The sequence below is a fragment of the Triturus cristatus genome, chromosome 1_2 (assembly GCF_964204655.1).
Source record: "Triturus cristatus chromosome 1_2, aTriCri1.1, whole genome shotgun sequence".
Taxonomy (NCBI): Eukaryota; Metazoa; Chordata; class Amphibia; order Caudata; family Salamandridae; genus Triturus; species Triturus cristatus.
This window is the reverse complement of record NC_140580.1, coordinates 725,761,176-725,781,208: the sequence shown is the minus strand read 5'-3', so window position 1 is coordinate 725,781,208 and position 20,033 is coordinate 725,761,176. Positions and strand designations below refer to the sequence as shown.

The window sequence follows — 20,033 nt, the reverse complement described above, 5'->3', positions numbered from 1 at the left end:
TAGACCTCTGCCCCCTGTCATGATTGCGGTGCCACTGCTCATGAGCCCACCGCTGTGGGCCGAACAACTTCTGGCCATCACCGACTGTGCGTGCGGGCACCCTTCAGTGGAGGCAATCGCAGGACCAGCAGTGTATTGTGTGTGTCACCCTACCTGCAGCCTCCTCCGTTGGCCACCTCTTCCTTGAGTGCAGAGGTCCCTCTTATGGTCCCTGGGCGCCTTCCCTGTGGGTCCGATTCTGGGTCTTAAATCATTAGGGGCACAATAGTCTCCCTGTTCGGTTATCTGGCCTGTAATTAGCAAATTAGGCCTCACCAAAATGACCACTGTAGGGTCGTCCTCTCCCGTTGTGGGTGATGTCGCACTCGCAGGTGCGCATCTGCTGTATGCCCATATTCGCTGCTGCTTTGCCCCTGTTTACTCACCGTCGCACACGATCCGGCGCTGCATCAAATATTATGGGTCTGCCCTCCTTCTCGCCCACCCTGATTCCCCCAGGGCACCGGGCACTTTTCAGTGCTGGCTCCCCTCTTCTTCTTCTTTGGCCGCACCGCCTATTTCTCCTGATATTATGGTTCCCAGGCTACTCCGGCTGGCGGCGACCCCGAATCTTCACGTCCCGTTCCGCGGTGCGCTCCAGCTCCGTCACTTGAGTCTAGGGATGCCGCTTGTTGGCAGGCCCCTCACCACCCTGCCTCCTGCTCAGGATCGATCCGTTTTTTTCAGGTCAATTCAGCACCCGGGCGGTCGGTGGGTCATACGGACCTCGCTCTCGCCCTGATTACGGATAATTAGTCGGATATGCAGGGGAAAATCGGACTGGATCGGCGGAGCAGCTCGTTCAAGCGGCCATTACGCTCCGTGGCAAGCCACGCCCCCTCGATTTTTGACATTTTGTTTATTACATTCTACTCTATTGTTCTGATATGGATTGGGATTTTTATTGTTTTTCATTTTTCATTATGACTGTTTTAATGCTGCATAAATACTTTACAGATTGCCCTAGGTTAAGCGTGTCTGCTGTGTGCTTTAGCTAATAGCGGGTAGAGCTAAGTAATTTATTGACTTTAAGGGTTCACCCTGACATGGGATGTGATTGTTCCTTCAGGTGGGTAGTCACCTACCCTAAATAATAGTCCAATTTCTTACATAGGTGAGGCAGGACTGGGAGACCTAACTGTTCTTCTTTCGTCAATGGAAGGCAATTTTAGTTGTTTGCCCTGACTTGCTGGGTGGTTCTCATGGTTCTGCCACTCACTAGCTCATCGGGCCTTGTTTCATGCATATGTATTCAAACATCTATATAGAGCATTCATGTTCATAGACAGAAGAGCGCTTTAAATCCAACAAGTAACCAGAAGGGGCGTTTGTAAGAGGATAGGTTGTGGTGAAGAAAACAGGTTAACCTTTATCCACCTAAAATGCAACTCGAATTCCAAGACCTTAATGTGGCACAGTAGTTAAGATAAATGAATACCTCACAGATTACCTAAACAATTGAATGGTTCCATAAAAGACACACTGAAAGTTATTAAACACTGTAATCAGAACTTACTGCATCGAAATCCAGCGGATCCTCCCATTTTTTACCGTCTGTTGAGCCCGAATTCGCTGTCTGCTGTGAAACAAAACAGTGAGTCAAATAATAAAGAAATACAGGAAACAAACATAATTCTCTCTCATTTATGTAAAACTTACCAACCTCTAGCTTTCATGTGTCAAGCATAAGAAAAGTAGTTGGTTGGCACTTGTGGATTCAGTGCCTGAGTGAGTTACATAATACACCACATCATCTTTGGAGCAGAACATTTTAACCTTGCCTCTTTGCTGTTCCTCTTGGCTATTTCCAATTTTAGGACCTAGAATAGATCAATTTTGCTTGAAGCTTCACATGGGACTTCTTGAAAATATATGCAATTCTTTTTAGCTTTATTTAACAACTTTTATAGATTGCCTAATAAGCAATGCAATCTATTCAATATGACCAAATACAAGCTACAGATGTGAAAGGAAGCAGAACACAAAGGTGAGTTCACCAGTTTATTCCATATCAACCATCGTCCCCAAGGTCCAGGCAGCAACTTCCTCACCTAGAACCTGCAGCAACTACAAGGTGATGGATGGAATGTTTGAATTAATATCAACCATTGGTAGTTACTTGGGCCGCATATCAATCCATCATTTTTCACTCATAATGACACCTCAGTTTGGACACAGCCATTTGCAAATCTGCTTGGCCCACCCCCAATGGGAACAGTCCAGCCCTAACTGCTAAGCCAGGTCCTCCGTAAACCAGAATAAAAGCCACCTACGACTGGTTTTGTCCTGTTAGGGGCTCATGAGCCAGGTATAGCTTGATTCCTGTGGTACAGTGAGCACGGGACCCATGTCTCGGCATACCTGTCGCAGTTAGGGTGTCAACTGCAACAAAAAGGTGATGGATAAAATGCTTGAATTAATCTCAGCCACTGGCATTCGCTCAGGCCTCATCCTGATCCATCGAAGCAAGCTATACCAAAGGCCACTAGAATTATGCAAATGTGTGGCACAGCGTTTTATGTATAAGTATAGAATTGCCGCATCTGCAAAAAATGTTACTTCTAACTCCAATGGTTCAAAAGTTACTAAAAATGCTGCAACGCATTTTGCCGACAGTGGAAATCCCTTTGCAAACCTTAACTAGTCACTTTTCCATTACTTATTGCTATATTTGGGTGTTAAACTTGCCCTTGTGAGGTACAACCAATGCCCAGACAGTGTTAGCAAGTGTACAAATTAGAAAACAAAGAAATAATAGTATTAAAAAGTGTGACGCATTAAGCCGCCTGATTTGCCTTTCTTGCCACATAATTTACTCAACCCTGCCACAAAATTTGGCCCTCTCCTGTCGCATAATTCCAGTAGCCCTGGATATACCTGGCTGAAGAGCCATAATAAGGGTGAAACTGGTCCTGTGTTGCTTGTGTTCTGGTTTAGAGAGAACCTGGCATGGCAGTTCGGGTTTGACTGTTCCTATGAGGAGCAGAGTTAAGACTGATCTGCATTTGGCTGGGTCGGAGGTGGCATGGTGGGGTGAAAATGATGGGTTGGGATGCAGCCCTAGCTATTGCCAGCGGCTGAGATTTATTCAAGCATTCTATCCATCACCTTGTTGTTTTTGAATTTGATCTCGTAGAACCTGGGCTCCTCCCTGAGAATTGTATTACACATTCTAAATTCCAATACATGATCCATGCACCCCCTTCCAACACAAAATAACAAAAACATCGAAAGAACATCATAATAGATAAGCAAAATATAAAAAGAATATCATGGTTATTAAGCAGAACTATGCCCCCCATCTCCCCCTAACAATTATTTTTTTTTAAATCACAAAAACATTTTATCAGTTACAAATGATACAATGCAACCAGGATAACAGAGAAGAACAACACAACATCAACCTACCTGTTACACCATATAGATCCTTAAAGATAAAATAAATGCATAATGGCATCAGACAGAAATGGCACACATGACTACAACCAGCAATGTATTACATCACAAAGTCTTTCAATCTTGATGGTTTGCTCTTAAGCCGTTAAGGACGCTGACCAGATCCACACGCTTTTGTGGATTTTTCCGATTTGTGGTCATTCACACCAAATTTAAAGCGTACATACCAGCCAATATATTCAGAACAATTGACACTAAAGATTCATTCCAAACATTTACATTCCCTAATACCACTACATGGGTCTTGACATAAAGGGGCATAAAACTGCAAAAGCCCTTTCTGCACATGGCTTGGTCTTCTCTCCCAGTCATCCATCCACCTTGATAGTCCGATACTCTTTTCCCAAGGTGCAGTACTTGTTCTGAACAGCATGCCTAATGTCAATAACGCCTTCCAATTTATCAATATTTAAACATTTCCTGTCCATACATTCCTTGTTCAATTTGGAACCCGCTACTCTCCCACTCAACAAAGTAAATGGTGACATCCCAGTACAGACGGGTGGAGTGTTCTCATGATCCATAACTTATCCGTGACAACAGACTTCCATCCCAAATTATTAATTATTGCCAGCTTACAACTTTGTTCACTCTTTCTACTAGTCTGTTGCTACAGGGATAATACAGGAAAGTTTTAACATGTGTAACACCGAGTGATTTAAAAGAATTCCTGCATTTCTCTGGTAACCAATTGGGTGCCATTATCAGTGATTAACTCCCCTGAATAATCTTACCTTAGAAACACTTGAAGAAAGTCAATGATTACAGATGAATTAATATTTTCCACATAGATTATTTGTCCAATTGTCTTGAAATAAAGTATCACAACAATAACAAACTTAGGCATACTCCCTAAAACTCTAAACAATCATAACATTTTTAGGGCTAATTTATGCCAAGGCAAATTAATGCTAACTACCGGAGCGTCAGGACTGGGTGTTTTGTTACACAAAGTACATGCACAACAATTTCTGACAAAATGTTCCACTTCCTTATCACCACTGGGCCACCAGAAATCCTCTCTTACTCTAGGCTTCATTGCACATATGCCGCTCATGCACTAACATCAGGACCTTGCTTCGAATTCCCTTGGGAACCACCAATAAACCAACACTGCATAACACCCTCCTGACAATCGACAACTGATCAACTACCCTTCTACAGGAAATAATAATTATCCTGCAACACTTTAGACAAGTATCTCATGACCGCTTGCATATTACTTTTCTCCACAGGGGCTTGCTTCCACCCTACCTCAGATAATGCCCCTTCCATGGCAGCATCCGTAGAACTAGTAGCACACACCATTTTAATATTATTAGGATGCATATCTTCACCATGTTTCTCACAGTAAACCAGATAAACAATCCACAGCAAAGATATTCACACCGGGGACATACTATAGTTTGCACTGAATTTCCTGCAGTCTGTAATTTCACTTAGCAATCCGGGGAGTAGCTCTACCAAAACCTGTGGTACTAAATAAATCAACCAAGCATTTGTGATCAGTTCTGAGGACAAACTGGCTCCCAAAAACAAAGTTTTTAACAGAATGAGTACCTCACCATAAGGCTAGGGCTTCATTCTCAATGGTGGAGTATATGGATTCCGCACCCAGTAAAGCTCTGGAAGTAAAAGCACAACCATTACCCCTTTGCATCAACACTGCCTCCAGGCCTTGGGTACAAACATCAGCAGTGTTGGCACATATCTTTGATATTAAAAGTTTTCAGTGGTTTGGCAGCTACAATTTTCAATGTAATTGACTCATCAACTTTCTCATACATATCCGTAACATTCTTCTTCATTAGATTGTGCAAACATGAAGTTTTAGTAGCAAATGTTTGATACATTTAGCATAGTATTCTATCAGGCCTAGAAGGGACCTCAACTGGTCCTTTTGATAGGTTTGGGTGCCTTTTCAATTGCTTTCAAAATGTTGATCTTAGGTTCAATGCCTTTCCCTGAGACAAAATGCCCTAAATAATCCACCACATGACAAATAAATGTACCTGTGTCCTTTCTGAGGATACGGCCACAAGCACCAATGATCTCCGACGTCTTCCTTATGTTCATATTAATCTTTTCCATAGATCCTAATTTCATCTTGGAAAGTAGATGATGCTCTCTACCCTTAAATAAATTGTTCAACAGGGGTGTGGCCTAGATGGCGCAGAGGCAAGTCGTGCCTTGACGACTCTCCTGCCGACCGCCGTTCCTTACACTGTTTTCCGGGCCCAGGACGGGAGATATCTGGCACCGGTGGGACTCCTGACTTCAGCAGTGCAGGCGGCTGTGGTGGAACTCCGTGGAGGAGCGCTGGAGGGCCGAGGCTGGGCCCTGCAGGCGGCGCCAGGGAGGAGGCGCCGTGGCCCGCTGGCCTGAGACTGGGCCGAGACTGCACGAGGACCGTGGCTTCCACGGCCTGACTCCAGGGGGAGGGCCGCGACCGCGAGGCCCCGCCGCGCAGCATTCCCTCCTGCCTCACAAATAATCTCCGGGTGTCAGGCGGACCCGGAGAGAGACCCCGGGTGGCCACAGCAGCATGCCGGGCAGGGTGAAGAAGCTCCTCTACACTAAGGGGGGGGGGGGGAAAGGGGGGAGGGGCAGAACGAACCCTCGGCGGGGCCCACCTGTACCGGGACAGACATTTAATCCAATTGGCGGAACCTCCTGGTGAGTGGGGTACCTGGTTGCAGCCTCCAATTGGCGGGCAGAAAGCACGACTAGCGTGCTCCCTCAACCGCCCCCATCGGAAGCGCGAGGTAGGCCACGTGTGGCAGTACCCCCGTGCCTCCCCGTTCACTCACCTGCATAGAGGAGCACAGAGCACACCCTGGCAAGCAGTACTCCTGCCCACAGGTCGTGAGTCGGGCATAGGATCCCGCGGGGCTACGACGAATTGGAGAGGAGGGCAGAGTGGGGCCTCGGGTCCCAGGGAGATTCCGCCGGTGGTCCTGCAGACGGCCCAGACACGGCGGGGGGTGTACCGGGGGGTCGAGGGCCTCCTTTGTTGCTACAGGCGGAAGATCCTAGGCCAAGGGGTGGGAGGGGAGCAACAACCCGAAAGCCAGGACACAGTGGCCCAGCCCTTTTTGCGCGCCAGCCCTGAAGTATCGGTGGCGGATCCCTGGGTGGAGCTTATGCAGCCGGGCAGCCAAGCAAGTGGTCACCTCACGATCCGACTGCACGACTTGGGGACCCGGCGTATCTGTAGGTGCGCGCCAGAGAACACGGACTGTTACACAACGGCCTGGGAGGTGTCAAGTGGCCGATAGAAGCAACTTATCCACTATGGCGACCGGAAGCCCGAAAAAAGATCGCATGATTAAAGACCTCCTCTCCTGTTCCAGGGGGAGTGCGCTGGAGGAAGCGACCGCACCTTCTGGAGGATTGGGATCTCAACCAGACCACAACGCGGAGGAACCAGTGACCTGGTCGTTTATGGAGGCGCTGTTCACCTCCCCACGGGATGAACTTCACTCTCTCAAGAGCGAATTTGCGCAGGAAATTAAAGAGACTAGGCGAGATGTGGACACCCTCTGGGAGCGTGTGGCGGACTTGGGAGGAGAAGGAAGTGAGCCGCGAGGAGGAGGCGGAAACCCTCCAACAATAAGTCATTCGGCTGTGGGAGCAGCACATCGACATGCAGGCCCACCTGGAAGATTTAGAAAAATGCTCCCGGCGGAACAATGTGTGAAATATGGGTGTGGCATCCGGGGCAGAGGGGAAGGACATTTTTGGTTTTACCCGGGAGCTCTTTCACCACATCCTGGGGGGCCCTCTGCAATGCCCGATCCAACTGGACAGAGCACATCGGGTGGGCCTTGCCAGGCAGAACTCTTCCTCCCCACCGGACATACTGGTTTATGTGCACGACTTTCAAGTGAAAGAGGAGATACTAAAGAAAGTACGCAGCTCTCATCCCATTGTCTACGGGGCCATTCCCCCACTCTTTTCCAAGACCTTGCGGCTATTACTCTGCAGAAACGTCGATCATTTCGTCTAGCGACAGCACACCTCCGCAGTCTTGGCATTTCCTACTCATGGGGTCATCCCTTCCGATTAATTTTCCGATGGGAGGGAAAGCTCCACCAGCTGCGCTCGCTAGCAGAGACCAGCTAGGTGCTTGGAATAGAACCACCAGAGGAGTAATACACGGAGGGCCCACCACCATCATCTCAAAGAGCGAAGAAGAATGGCTGGCAGAGGGTGGGGTGCCGTCGTGCCCCGGCCAAACCGGACTCCGAAGAGATAGGTAGGGGTCGGCAGGCGGCCCTAGAAGTGGCTAAAATTGTTGCCCCCTGAGCCAGGTCCCGGTTTCTGCTAAATGTATACTTAAGGAGGGGCGGCGGGCGGAGGGAGTCGAGCCACAGACCACATTACATCCCCCCTGGAACTCACCATGTGGTTTTGCCATACCACAGGACTGGACATATGATCATATTTCTCTTTTTCTTCATTGTTGCTTGTTAATTTTGAGAGGGATTTTGTTGGGGTCCACACTCGCCTACACAAGGGTTATTTTATCTGCGCATATCGTAGTGATACCACTCGCTGCACTATCTTCGAGATTCCCGGAGGGTGCTGGGAGTATACAGGGATAACTAGAGCGGACACCAGTCCAACTCTCACATGACTAGTAGGGCCCTCCAAGTGCTGTCGCTCAATGTACGAGGGCTTAATAATCCGATCAAAGGACGGGCCATTCTTAACTTTCTAGAGTCCTCACGGGCAGATATATGCCTATTGCAGGAGACCCACCTCCTCGTAGAGGACTGTGATTGATTGAAGTCCAAGGCCTTTCCGCAGCAATTCTTTTCGTTATGCCCTTCTTAGTCGGCAGGGGTGGCTATACTGGTGAGCAAATCCTTCCCAGTGGCAATTGAACAGAAGGTAGACGAAATCAGTGCTAGTGTTAGAGTTACCATTGCAGATAGGTCACTCGTGATATGCTCCCATGAAGAAACAAGAAGAGTTCCTGCACGGAGCACTAGAGAGGGCATTGGGGTCAGGGGACTAACTAGTACTAGTGGGAGGGGATCTGAACATAGTCTTTGACAACACGTTGGACAGATCGGCGCAGAGGTACGGCCAATCGGGAACGCTAACTGCGGATGGTCTGTCGCGCCTGGAGCAACTAGGGGTGGTGGATTTATGGAGGGCCAAACACCCACAGTCCACAGCATTCTACTACTCCCATGCTCATAAAACATATGCCAGGCTTGACTACTTCCTAGGCACCAGGGAACTTCTCTGACTCAATAAGGAGGTAGAGATACATACAGCCGTACTGTCAGACAATGGGACGGTAACACTCTCTCTTTCCCTGCCCTCGACTGTACTCCCCCCCCAGATCCTGGCAACTTAGGGACTCCTTACTGTACCGCAAGGAGGTTAAAAAAAAACCCAACACGCTCTAGATGACTTTCTGAAACATAATGACACCCCCGAGACATCACCGGCAAACCTATGGGAAGCACTCAAAGGCGTCATCAGAGGGGAATTCATAGCCATATCCTCCGCAGATAATCAAATGCGTAAGGCTAAGAGAGAGGACCTCACGGGCAAGTTAAAGAACTTGAACGCATACATCAGCGGACGGGAGCTCAAAGGGTGTGGCGCCAACTGTCCAGCACCCGCGCTCAACTTGCGGCACTGGACATATATAGGGCAGAATACTCTGCACTTCGCCTACAACACTCATACTATGTAGGGGGAGATAAGTGCAGCAGGCGCCTAGCCACTACCCTTCGAGCCAAACACAACCAGCCGGGCATTTCTGAGATCTTCTCTCCCGCAGGGATCCTTGTCACAGAGGGCCCAGACATAGCGAACGCCTTTAAGGATTTTTACGAACACTTGTATGATTGCCAACAGCTCGATGCAGAAGCTGGTTCTTGCTATCTGAAGGGGGCCAAGACCTGGCCCTTAACTCGGATCAGGCCGAGACCTTGGACGAGGACATCCGTACTGAGGAGGTCACATCGGCGATAGCTCACCTTAAGCTTGGTAAGTTCCCGAGCCCAGATGGGCTGTCAGCGATCTTTTACAAGTCCTTTTGCTCCACATTTGCCCCTATTCTCACAAAATTATTCAATTCCTTCTCAGACCCCAGGTCAATCCCACTTGAAATGCTAAAAGCCTCCATAATAGTCTTACCTAAACCTGGGAAAGACAGGCAAAGATGCAGCTCTTACCCGCCCATTTCCCTTTTAGACATCATTTTAAAATTATTTACGAGCATCATTGCCGACAGAATCAATGCTTATCTGCCTTTCCTCGTGGACCCGGACCAAGCAGGCTTCGTTCCTCAACGGCGAGCGACAATACTAAGAGAGTGTTGCATATTATTGATAAAGCGAACAGGTTCCAGGGGGAATACATGCTTTCGGCGGTCAATGCCGAGAAGGCTTTCGACCGGGTCCACTGGCCATACCTCAATCAAGTGCTGGAGCACTTCAGGTTCGGGGACAGATGCAGGGCCGGCATTCTTAATTGTTATTATGCCCCTACAGCGACAGTCCGGGTCAATGGCTTTACCTCTTCCCCCTTCTCTATTCACAGAGGTACCCGTCAGGATTGCCCACTTTCGCCCCTATTATTTGCTCTGTATATGGAGCTTGTGGCACACTGGGTCCGAGGCCACCCGGACATTACTGGTGTCCCTTTCGGCGGTGACAGACACTCCATAAGCTTGTATGCCGACGATGGCCTGGCATCTCTAGTGTGCCCGACAAACTCCCTCCCGGCCTTCTTGGAGGAACTGAAGACCTTTGGAGCGATGTCAGGGTTCAAGATCAATATAACAAAATCTCAAGCACTAAACCTCTCAGTTCCTCAGGGTACGGTGGACCTCCTTGCGTTCCAAAACCCGTTGGTGTGTGCCACGAAGACCATCTCGTACTTAGAGATTACCTTAGCCAATTCGATACCAGCGACAATAGAAAGCAACTATGGGGCACTTCTCCGGCAAATACGGAGCGACCTGGGAAGGTGGAAACACCTTCACATTTCTTGGCTGGGACGGATAGTGGCCTGTAAGATAACGCCTCTCCCCAAAATACTATACCTTTTCCAAACCTTTCCCCTTGCTCTCCCGAGAGGCATGACTGCCAAATTTCAGTCAGAATTAGCCCAATTCATCTGGCAGGGTCAGAAGCTGAGTATGAAGCGGTCTCTGAGATATCTCTCTCCAGAGGCTGGAGGGTTGGGAATTCTGGACCTACTACTGTACTTTAAAGCGACACAACTAAGATATTTAGTAGAGTGGCGCCGCCCGGAATTGGAGAAACCCATGCTCTTCCAGAATAGGGCAGTGGCGGGCACTGCTCTCTGGAAGGTTCCGTTCCTTCCTAAAGCACACAGACCTAGAAGCCTGTACGTGCCCCCAATAACACTGGTAGCCTGGGACAGAACTAGCACTAAGCTCGGCCTGACTACTTATTCGTCTCCACTGTCTCCCCTCTTTGAGAACCCAGACTTTACGCCAGGAACGACATCCTCTGTTTTTGCAACTTGGAGAGAGTCAGAGTGCCGCTCCATGGGCCACTTCTTTGACACGGATGCTTGAAGTCTTCGGCTCCCGGAATCGGAATGCTTCCATTATCTACAATTGAGGCATTGGATCATGCACTAAGGTGCAGCGCCACCTGACCCAGTACAAAAGGTGGGTCCTTGCTAAATCATCCGATAAAGGCATGATCTCAGAACTGTATGCAATCCTTCTCCAGACTCAGGTTCACACATTTCATGCTGGGCGAGCAAGATGGGAGGAGGAACTGGGACAGTCCTTAAGCGCAAAAGAATGGGAGAGCATAGCTTATCGGGCTCGCCACACAGCATGGAGCATGGCCCTTATGGAGACACTGACTAATATTACCTCACACTGTACTACACACCGATTAGAATAAACAAAATTAAACCCTCACATAGTGACAGCTGTTGGCAGGGCTGCATGGACAAAGGGACCTTGACACACATTCTGTGGGAGTGCCCGCATATCCAGCGTTATTGGACCCGGGTCATCGATGATATAGACAAGCATCTAGACACACAGCTTCCAAGATTCCCTACCTATGTGCTGCCGGGCCTTCCAAATCCACTGACATACCCCTTAAAGTCTGTTTGTGGCTGACAGATATGCATAGCGTTAGGTGCGGCCGCCCAGGCCATTCTTGCTTATTGGGGAACAACGACTACCCCTACCGACACAAACTGGTTGCATATGATTTGGCACATTTTAGGTATGGAGAAGATCACTATGTCTCTAGCAGTGAAGGGGGTGGAATTTCAGTTGGTATGGGTCCCTTATGTGTCACTACTATCACAGGAGTTCAACAAGTTGACCTGCCCAAAATATCTCAGGCTCTTGCGTCTCACGGAGATCCCCAAGCCAGAACATTACATGGCATAAGGACCACAGCTAGCTATACACAATAGTTCTCTCGTTTTCTTTTTTGGGGGGGGGTTTGCGATGTATCAATTGCAGTAAATACTGTGCGACTAGCAACTGGGAAGTTGTCTCTCTCAAGATTTGAATTTGCTGCTGCATCTGATTATCTTTTTTGGAAATGCTAATAAAAGATTTAATCCATAAATTGTTCATTAGTCTCTGAAACACAGAGGAAGCTGATGTTAAGGGAACGGCATTTGGAAATAAAGACAAGCTCCCTCAGGTATTCCAAAAGAGGTTAGGTGCCTAGAGTCTTCACCTTGTTCGACTCGGAGATAGGCAGCCGATATGTAAGGAAATGCAATAATACTGCTACCTTCAATGTAGCCAGCATATTCGGTAGTGGTTGCCGTTCAACCCAAATATTCAAGTTCAGGACCTCCAAGTTAACATATAGTTTCAAAGACTTTTCTGAACTGCATTCCAACTGAAAACAGCGGCGGGCCCTTCTTGCCGCACCTCACACCAGTTCCTACAATAATTGTAATGGTTATCGTGCAAGCTACCCCAAAATGCCAGCCGCTGTGTGGCGCTACTGTGCTCCAGATCAAACGTCAATAGAAAATGAGAAACGGGGGTGCACGAAAAAGAAAAGTCCAAAAAGGATTCTTTAAACTAAGTGTCCTTTTTAATTTTCATTTAAGTTTTGTAGGTAAAAAGTTGGTCAGCCAACGCGTTTCATTCCCTCAACGGGAACTTCATCAGGGCTGTAACATGATAAAAATGACATAAATATTACCAATAAATCAAAAGACACAGGACTTACAACATGAACAAATAACCATACAATATGAAAATCATACAGACAAAACAGATTTACAACAACATTAAAAAGTGTCCATGAAATTACACCAATCAATACTGGACACATTTATATCACATTAAAAACATGTATACAAACAAAGTTTTTTTTTTTTTTTGTTTGTTTTTTTTGGGGGGGGAAAACGAGAATCGAATAGGATTTTTTCAAAAAGTGTTTGTGAATTTATCTGACTGTTAGATTCTTTTGAAAAACAGAGGATTGAACCTCATCAGGTTTTATGGACACCAAAAACGAGGAATTCAGAAAATATTTATAAGTAACAAACATATACTTTTTTATATATTTTTTGGAGAGTAAGAGAAAGAAAGCAGAGAAATAAAAGAAAACCTTATAAAAAATATAGATAGATACAAGGTTATGTGAGTGTTTTGAAAGAAGAGGAAGAGCAAGAAGAGCAATCCAATCCCTAAAAGTGAGCATACCTTGAATCAATATGTAAACTCCTGTGAGAGGACAAATCTTATAATATCCACGAAGTCAAGTACTTCAAGTTTCTGAAAGGAAGCATAATGACCCAATTCATATTGGCTGGCGGTCCATAACAAGTGAAAATAATAATAACTATAATGTAACTATATACGATCCCTCTAGGTTCCCAACAGAAATATCTCCAAGTGAATTCACTATATGGTGTCCGTATGACAACATAGAAGCTATTGGAGCAGTAATTCACACGATATATAAATCAGTTAAAAGCATACAGGTGTGTTAAGTGTGCACAACAAGCGCCGAGAACAATTCCATCTAATGGGCGCAAGAATAGACCGGTGCCCGTCCTAAAACCAACAGTTGCACATTCCAAAGACATGTAAGGCGCCTGTAATGCCGAACATCAGTAATACCATGTCTGAGTTAATACAACCGTGTTGTATGAGGGCAGTTCATTGCAACAAAACGTATTACCCTTCCAATTAAGTGCTCCTAACTCGGCATCAAGTAATCAATCACTTTAAAACTGACAATTCTAAGAGCAGGACAGATAGTATCATATTGTCACGGGTACAAGTTATAGTATGTTTATACAATTCTTGTAATCATCCTGAGCATCTAACAACATCGGCAATCATCAGGACAGAGTAGCTGGTACGGCGGCAGGCTCCTCATTAAGTGTGGAGCAATCCGTCGTGGCGGACAAACATACGTAACTCCGCCTCTTGGTTTCGAAACTGCAAATGGACACACCATAATAGCGGACAAAAAAGTAAATTGTTTCTCCCTTATAAGAAAACTGCAGGAACACACGATAGCTAACAGCTACAAGTACAAGCTGTAATCCATTGCCACGGGCATCACAGCATTTCAGCCCGTGTGCACTAACCGGCAGTAGTCTTTACGGAGTGAAAACTACAGAAACACACAATAACTAACAGCTGCAAATACAAGCTGTAATCCATTGCCACGGGCATAACAGCATTTCAGCCCGTGTGCACTCACCGGCAGTAACCTTTACGGAGTGATCGATACGACGGCGTCTTCCTCGTTGCAGATTGCACAGCCCGCCATTGTACTTAAATGTACGTGACTCCGCCCGCTTAGCAGGATCTGACCAATTGAATTGAGTATAAGTCAGAGTGGTGGCCCCTAAGTTCCTAGCCTAAATCGGCGGCCATTGTTAAGAGTTTAAGAACATACCAGTGAACTAGTACTAAGTAATATTTGTGTCCACCAAAAATATTTGAGCAACATAATTAATTGAAAGCGTATGTTTTCCCAGGTTTAAGGAGCATATGAGTAGCTAAGAGGAGCGTGTGCCATTATTGATATATAAATGAATTAAATCACACCTCGCAAAAGACAAGGACAATAGTGTAAAAATAATGTTACATCAGTCCTGAATTGTTTTAAAAATGCGGGAGAACATGAGATACAACAGGACTGTGCGTGGAACCATGTAAAATGAAGAGTAAGCACCATTTTGGAATGGGCAGTACGTTCAAAGTGTATAAAACTATGTGAATTATTACGAACAGATACAGAATTAGCGATATATCGCTCTGAAGTACAAAAACAAACAAAGAAGGTAAGGAATAATAGTAGCAAATAGCTCATGGTATATTTAGACAACCCGGAGAAATGAACAAAGATGTTCTTTTTCATATGTAAAGAGCGCACAGGGTCGCCATTTTGGAATGGGCAATATGTTCCCAATGGGAATGCCACCTAAACTAAATAATACTCCGTGTATTATGATAACACGGATGCCTCTAGTAGAATTCAGGTGTATTCCAAAAAATAAAAGAGCAATTATCAATAAATGAACAGAATCGTAAGAGCATGGCTGCAATACTGCAAAATAAATATCTAGAAAAGAATATTAATTCCAACAAGATAAGTAACCCGACCAATCATTAGTAATGAGTAGCAAAACGAGGGGAAGAGAGCATGTAAAGTTGGAGAACAAGCCATATTGACATGACAGGTCTGCAATAGTGTGCATGAAAGGGGTTCGAATGTACAGGCACATGAGGAGTTAGTCATACCCGGTCAAGCATGAAAGAGGGAAATGTCGCTTCACAACTACTATTCACATGTAAATTCAATAAAAAGTAAATTGATAAGTCCAAACGGATGAACAAAGTCAGAAATCCAGACTTATATCTCTCATGATGAAATCAGACTTAGTACGAATAAATGTGCTGAGGATAAGAGTTAAAGGACTAATAATAAAGATATGTATCCCATGCTTCACAGTCCATCACCGCGTGTTCATGAGGAAGCAAAGATAGAAAATGTGATGAAAAGCAAAAGGAAGATAAATAACAGGGGGAGGTTATAGTCACCGATTTGGTCACATCAATCCTATAGCTGACCCCATATCCGATTGGTAACTGATCATATTTGCACCATTCCTGAACAATACGAAAAATTGCAAAAAATCCCTGACCATTCAGTTCTGGGCTTTAGTCATTTTCCAGAAAATAATGCATTTCATTATCACTGTTAAATCCTTGGATAGCACTGCGTAATCTGCAAATCCATTTTGCCTCACATTGCCTAAGCTGCAGTTCACGATCACCTCCTCTTTCTGCACTTTTCACATGTTCAATAGCATGGAACCAAAAGTTGGCAAGACCCTCATGTTTGTTAACAAAATGCTCCATCATAGGATATCTGGAGTCACGTTTGAGTATGGCCCTCCTAGGTTCTTGAATTCTGATTTTTAGGCTACGTTTGGTGCTGCCTACGTAAATGGTTCCACAGGGGCATCCAATCACATCCAATCACGTAGAATGAGCTATGCCCGAGTTACATCAGCAAAGGTAGTAACAAACAATCAACTTGGTTACCACCTAAGCCAGAGGGTTTTTTTACATGTACAATGTGTAATATTTGTGAACTGGGGATCAACAAAACTAAGAACTTTTCCTATAATGGCTCCCGAAATTATAACATCTACAACTTTATTAATTGCAACACTGAGTTTGTTGTCTACGTGATTGGATGCCCCTGTGGAACCATTTACGTAGGCAGCACCAAACGTAGCCTAAAAATCAGAATTCAAGAACATAGGAGGGCCATACTCAAACGTGACTCCAGATATCCTATGATGGAGCATTTTGTTAACAAACATGAGGGTCTTGCCAACTTTTGGTTCCATGCTATTGAACATGTGAAAAGTGCAGAAAGAGGAGGTGATCGTGAACTGCAGCTTAGGCAATGTGAGGCAAAATGGATTTGCAGATTACGCAGTGCTATCCAAGGATTTAACAGTGATAATGAAATGCATTATTTTCTGGAAAATGACTAAAGCCCAGAACTGAATGGTCAGGGATTTTTTGCAATTTTTCGTATTGTTCAGGAATGGTGCAAATATGATCAGTTACCAATCGGATATGGGGTCAGCTATAGGATTGATGTGACCAAATCGGTGACTATAACCTCCCCCTGTTATTTATCTTCCTTTTGCTTTTCATCACATTTTCTATCTTTGCTTCCTCATGAACACGCGGTGATGGACTGTGAAGCATGGGATACATATCTTTATTATTAGTCCTTTAACTCTTATCCTCAGCACATTTATTCGTACTAAGTCTGATTTCATCATGAGAGATATAAGTCTGGATTTCTGACTTTGTTCATCCGTTTGGACTTATCAATTTACTTTTTATTGAATTTACATGTGAATAGTAGTTGTGAAGCGACATTTCCCTCTTTCATGCTTGACCGGGTATGACTAACTCCTCATGTGCCTGTACATTCGAACCCCTTTCATGCACACTATTGCAGACCTGTCATGTCAATATGGCTTGTTCTCCAACTTTACATGCTCTCTTCCCCTCGTTTTGCTACTCATTACTAATGATTGGTCGGGTTACTTATCTTGTTGGAATTAATATTCTTTTCTAGATATTTATTTTGCAGTATTGCAGCCATGCTCTTACGATTCTGTTCATTTATTGATAATTGATCTTTTATTTTTTGGAATACACCTGAATTCTACTAGAGGCATCCGTGTTATCATAATACACGGAGTATTATTTAGTTTAGGTGGCATTCCCATTGGGAACATATTGCCCATTCCAAAATGGCGACCCTGTGCGCTCTTTACATATGAAAAAGAACATCTTTGTTCATTTCTCCGGGTTGTCTAAATATACCATGAGCTATTTGCTACTATTATTCCTTACCTTCTTTGTTTGTTTTTGTACTTCAGAGCGATATATCGCTAATTCTGTATCTGTTCGTAATAATTCACATAGTTTTATACACTTTGAACGTACTGCCCATTCCAAAATGGTGCTTACTCTTCATTTTACATGGTTCCACGCACAGTCCTGTTGTATCTCATGTTCTCCCGCATTTTTAAAACAATTCAGGACTGATGTAACATTATTTTTACACTATTGTCCTTGTCTTTTGCGAGGTGTGATTTAATTCATTTATATATCAATAATGGCACACGCTCCTCTTAGCTACTCATATGCTCCTTAAACCTGGGAAAACATACGCTTTCAATTAATTATGTTGCTCAAATATTTTTGGTGGACACAAATATTACTTAGTACTAGTTCACTGGTATGTTCTTAAACTCTTAACAATGGCCGCCGATTTAGGCTAGGAACTTAGGGGCCACCACTCTGACTTATACTCAATTCAATTGGTCAGATCCTGCTAAGCGGGCGGAGTCACGTACATTTAATTACAATGGCGGGCTGTGCAATCTGCAACGAGGAAGACGCCGTCGTATCGATCACTCCGTAAAGGTTACTGCCGGTGAGTGCACACGGGCTGAAATGCTGTTATGCCCGTGGCAATGGATTACAGCTTGTATTTGCAGCTGTTAGTTATTGTGTGTTTCTGTAGTTTTCACTCCGTAAAGACTACTGCCGGTTAGTGCACACGGGCTGAAATGCTGTGATGCCCGTGGCAATGGATTACAGCTTGTACTTGTAGCTGTTAGCTATCGTGTGTTCCTGCAGTTTTCTTATAAGGGAGAAACAATTTACTTTTTTGTCCGCTATTATGGTGTGTCCATTTGCAGTTTCGAAACCAAGAGGCGGAGTTACGTATGTTTGTCCGCCACGACGGATTGCTCCACACTTAATGAGGAGCCTGCTGCCGTACCAGCTACTCTGTCCTGATGATTGCCGATGTTGTTAGATGCTCAGGATGATTACAAGAATTGTATAAACATACTATAACTTGTACCCGTGACAATATGATACTATCTGTCCTGCTCTTAGAATTGTCAGTTTTAAAGTGATTGATTACTTGATGCCGAGTTAGGAGCACTTAATTGGAAGGGTAATACGTTTTGTTGCAATGAACTGCCCTCATACAACACGGTTGTATTAACTCAGACATGTTATTACTGATGTTCGGCATTACAGGCGCCTTACATGTCTTTGGAATGTGCAACTGTTGGTTTTAGGACGGGCACCGGTCTATTCTTGCGCCCATTAGATGGAATTGTTCTCGGCGCTTGTTGTGCACACTTAACACACCTGTATGCTTTTAACTGATTTATATATCGTGTGAATTACTGCTCCAATAGCTTCTATGTTGTCATACGGACACCATATAGTGAATTCACTTGGAGATATTTCTGTTGGGAACCTAGAGGGATCGTATATAGTTACATTATAGTTATTATTATTTTCACTTGTTATGGACCGCCAGCCAATATGAATTGGGTCATTATGCTTCCTTTCAGAAACTTGAAGTACTTGACTTCGTGGATATTATAAGATTTGTCCTCTCACAGGAGTTTACATATTGATTCAAGGTATGCTCACTTTTAGGGATTGGATTGCTCTTCTTGCTCTTCCTCTTCTTTCAAAACACTCACATAACCTTGTATCTATCTATATTTTTTATAAGGTTTTCTTTTATTTCTCTGCTTTCTTTCTCTTACTCTCCAAAAAATATATAAAAAAGTATATGTTTGTTACTTATAAATATTTGCTGAATTCCTCGTTTTTGGTGTCCATAAAACCTGATGAGGTTCAATCCTCTGTTTTTCAAAAGAATCTAACAGTCAGATAAATTCACAAACACTTTTTGAAAAAATCCTATTCGATTCTCGTTTTTCCAAAAAAAATAAAAAAAATAAAACTTTGTTTGTATACATGTTTTTAATGTGATATAAATGTGTCCAGTATTGATTGGTGTAATTTCATGGACACTTTTTAATGTTGTTGTAAATCTGTTTTGTCTGTATACTTTTCTGAACTGCGTTCTACAGGAGAAAGCCATCTCTGAATCCTCAAGTCGTTTGATGATTCCCCAACTGCACTATCGATGATTCCCAAATTGTACAATTTTTCAAGTTCTTATCTCAGTTCTTTTCTCAAACTCATCAGGATTTTGTGTACATTGTGTTCTACAGGATGAGCTCCATCTTTCAAAATGATGCAGTGTTGGAAACCTTTACATTTTACCAAATCATCTGTGAAGACGTGAACATTCATCCACCCATCCAAACTCATTGGCAGGACTGACACTGTTGGGAATAGAACTAATGGGCTTCTGCTTAAACATAACCATAACTGGATGATTGTGATCTAAAATCATCTTCAGATCCCCCTGATCATTCCAACCCAGAAAGTTTGACCTCTTGCTTACCACATAAATCTGTGTATAGACAACACAATTATCCAATTCTAATGTATAATGCTGCATCTACTTTCCTAACCACTTCTACTCTTTTTCCACTATATGCAAATATTTTTATACTACAGTCCTGTAAATGCGCCATATTGAGATAAGACAACTCACACTCATTAATTAACACGAATAGGGAGCCAGAATCTGCCATAA

General features: G+C 44.4%; 1 protein-coding gene across 11 annotated transcripts in view; it reads right to left on the bottom strand.

Annotated features, from left to right (window-relative positions):
• The window catches only part of LOC146867905 (uncharacterized), a 1,103,481-nt gene that overhangs the window by 963,861 nt on the left and 119,587 nt on the right, over positions 1 to 20,033 (bottom strand). For 7 of the 11 annotated variants that reach the window (XM_085608614.1, XM_085608620.1, XM_085608616.1 and 4 more), the window contains one exon: positions 1,556 to 1,618. In XM_085608614.1, coding sequence (XP_085464740.1) covers positions 1,556 to 1,618 — 63 coding nt within the window. The remainder of the gene's footprint in view (positions 1 to 1,555; positions 1,619 to 20,033) is intronic. The other 4 variants (XM_085608622.1, XM_085608625.1, XM_085608624.1 and 1 more) reach the window with 1 other exon arrangement.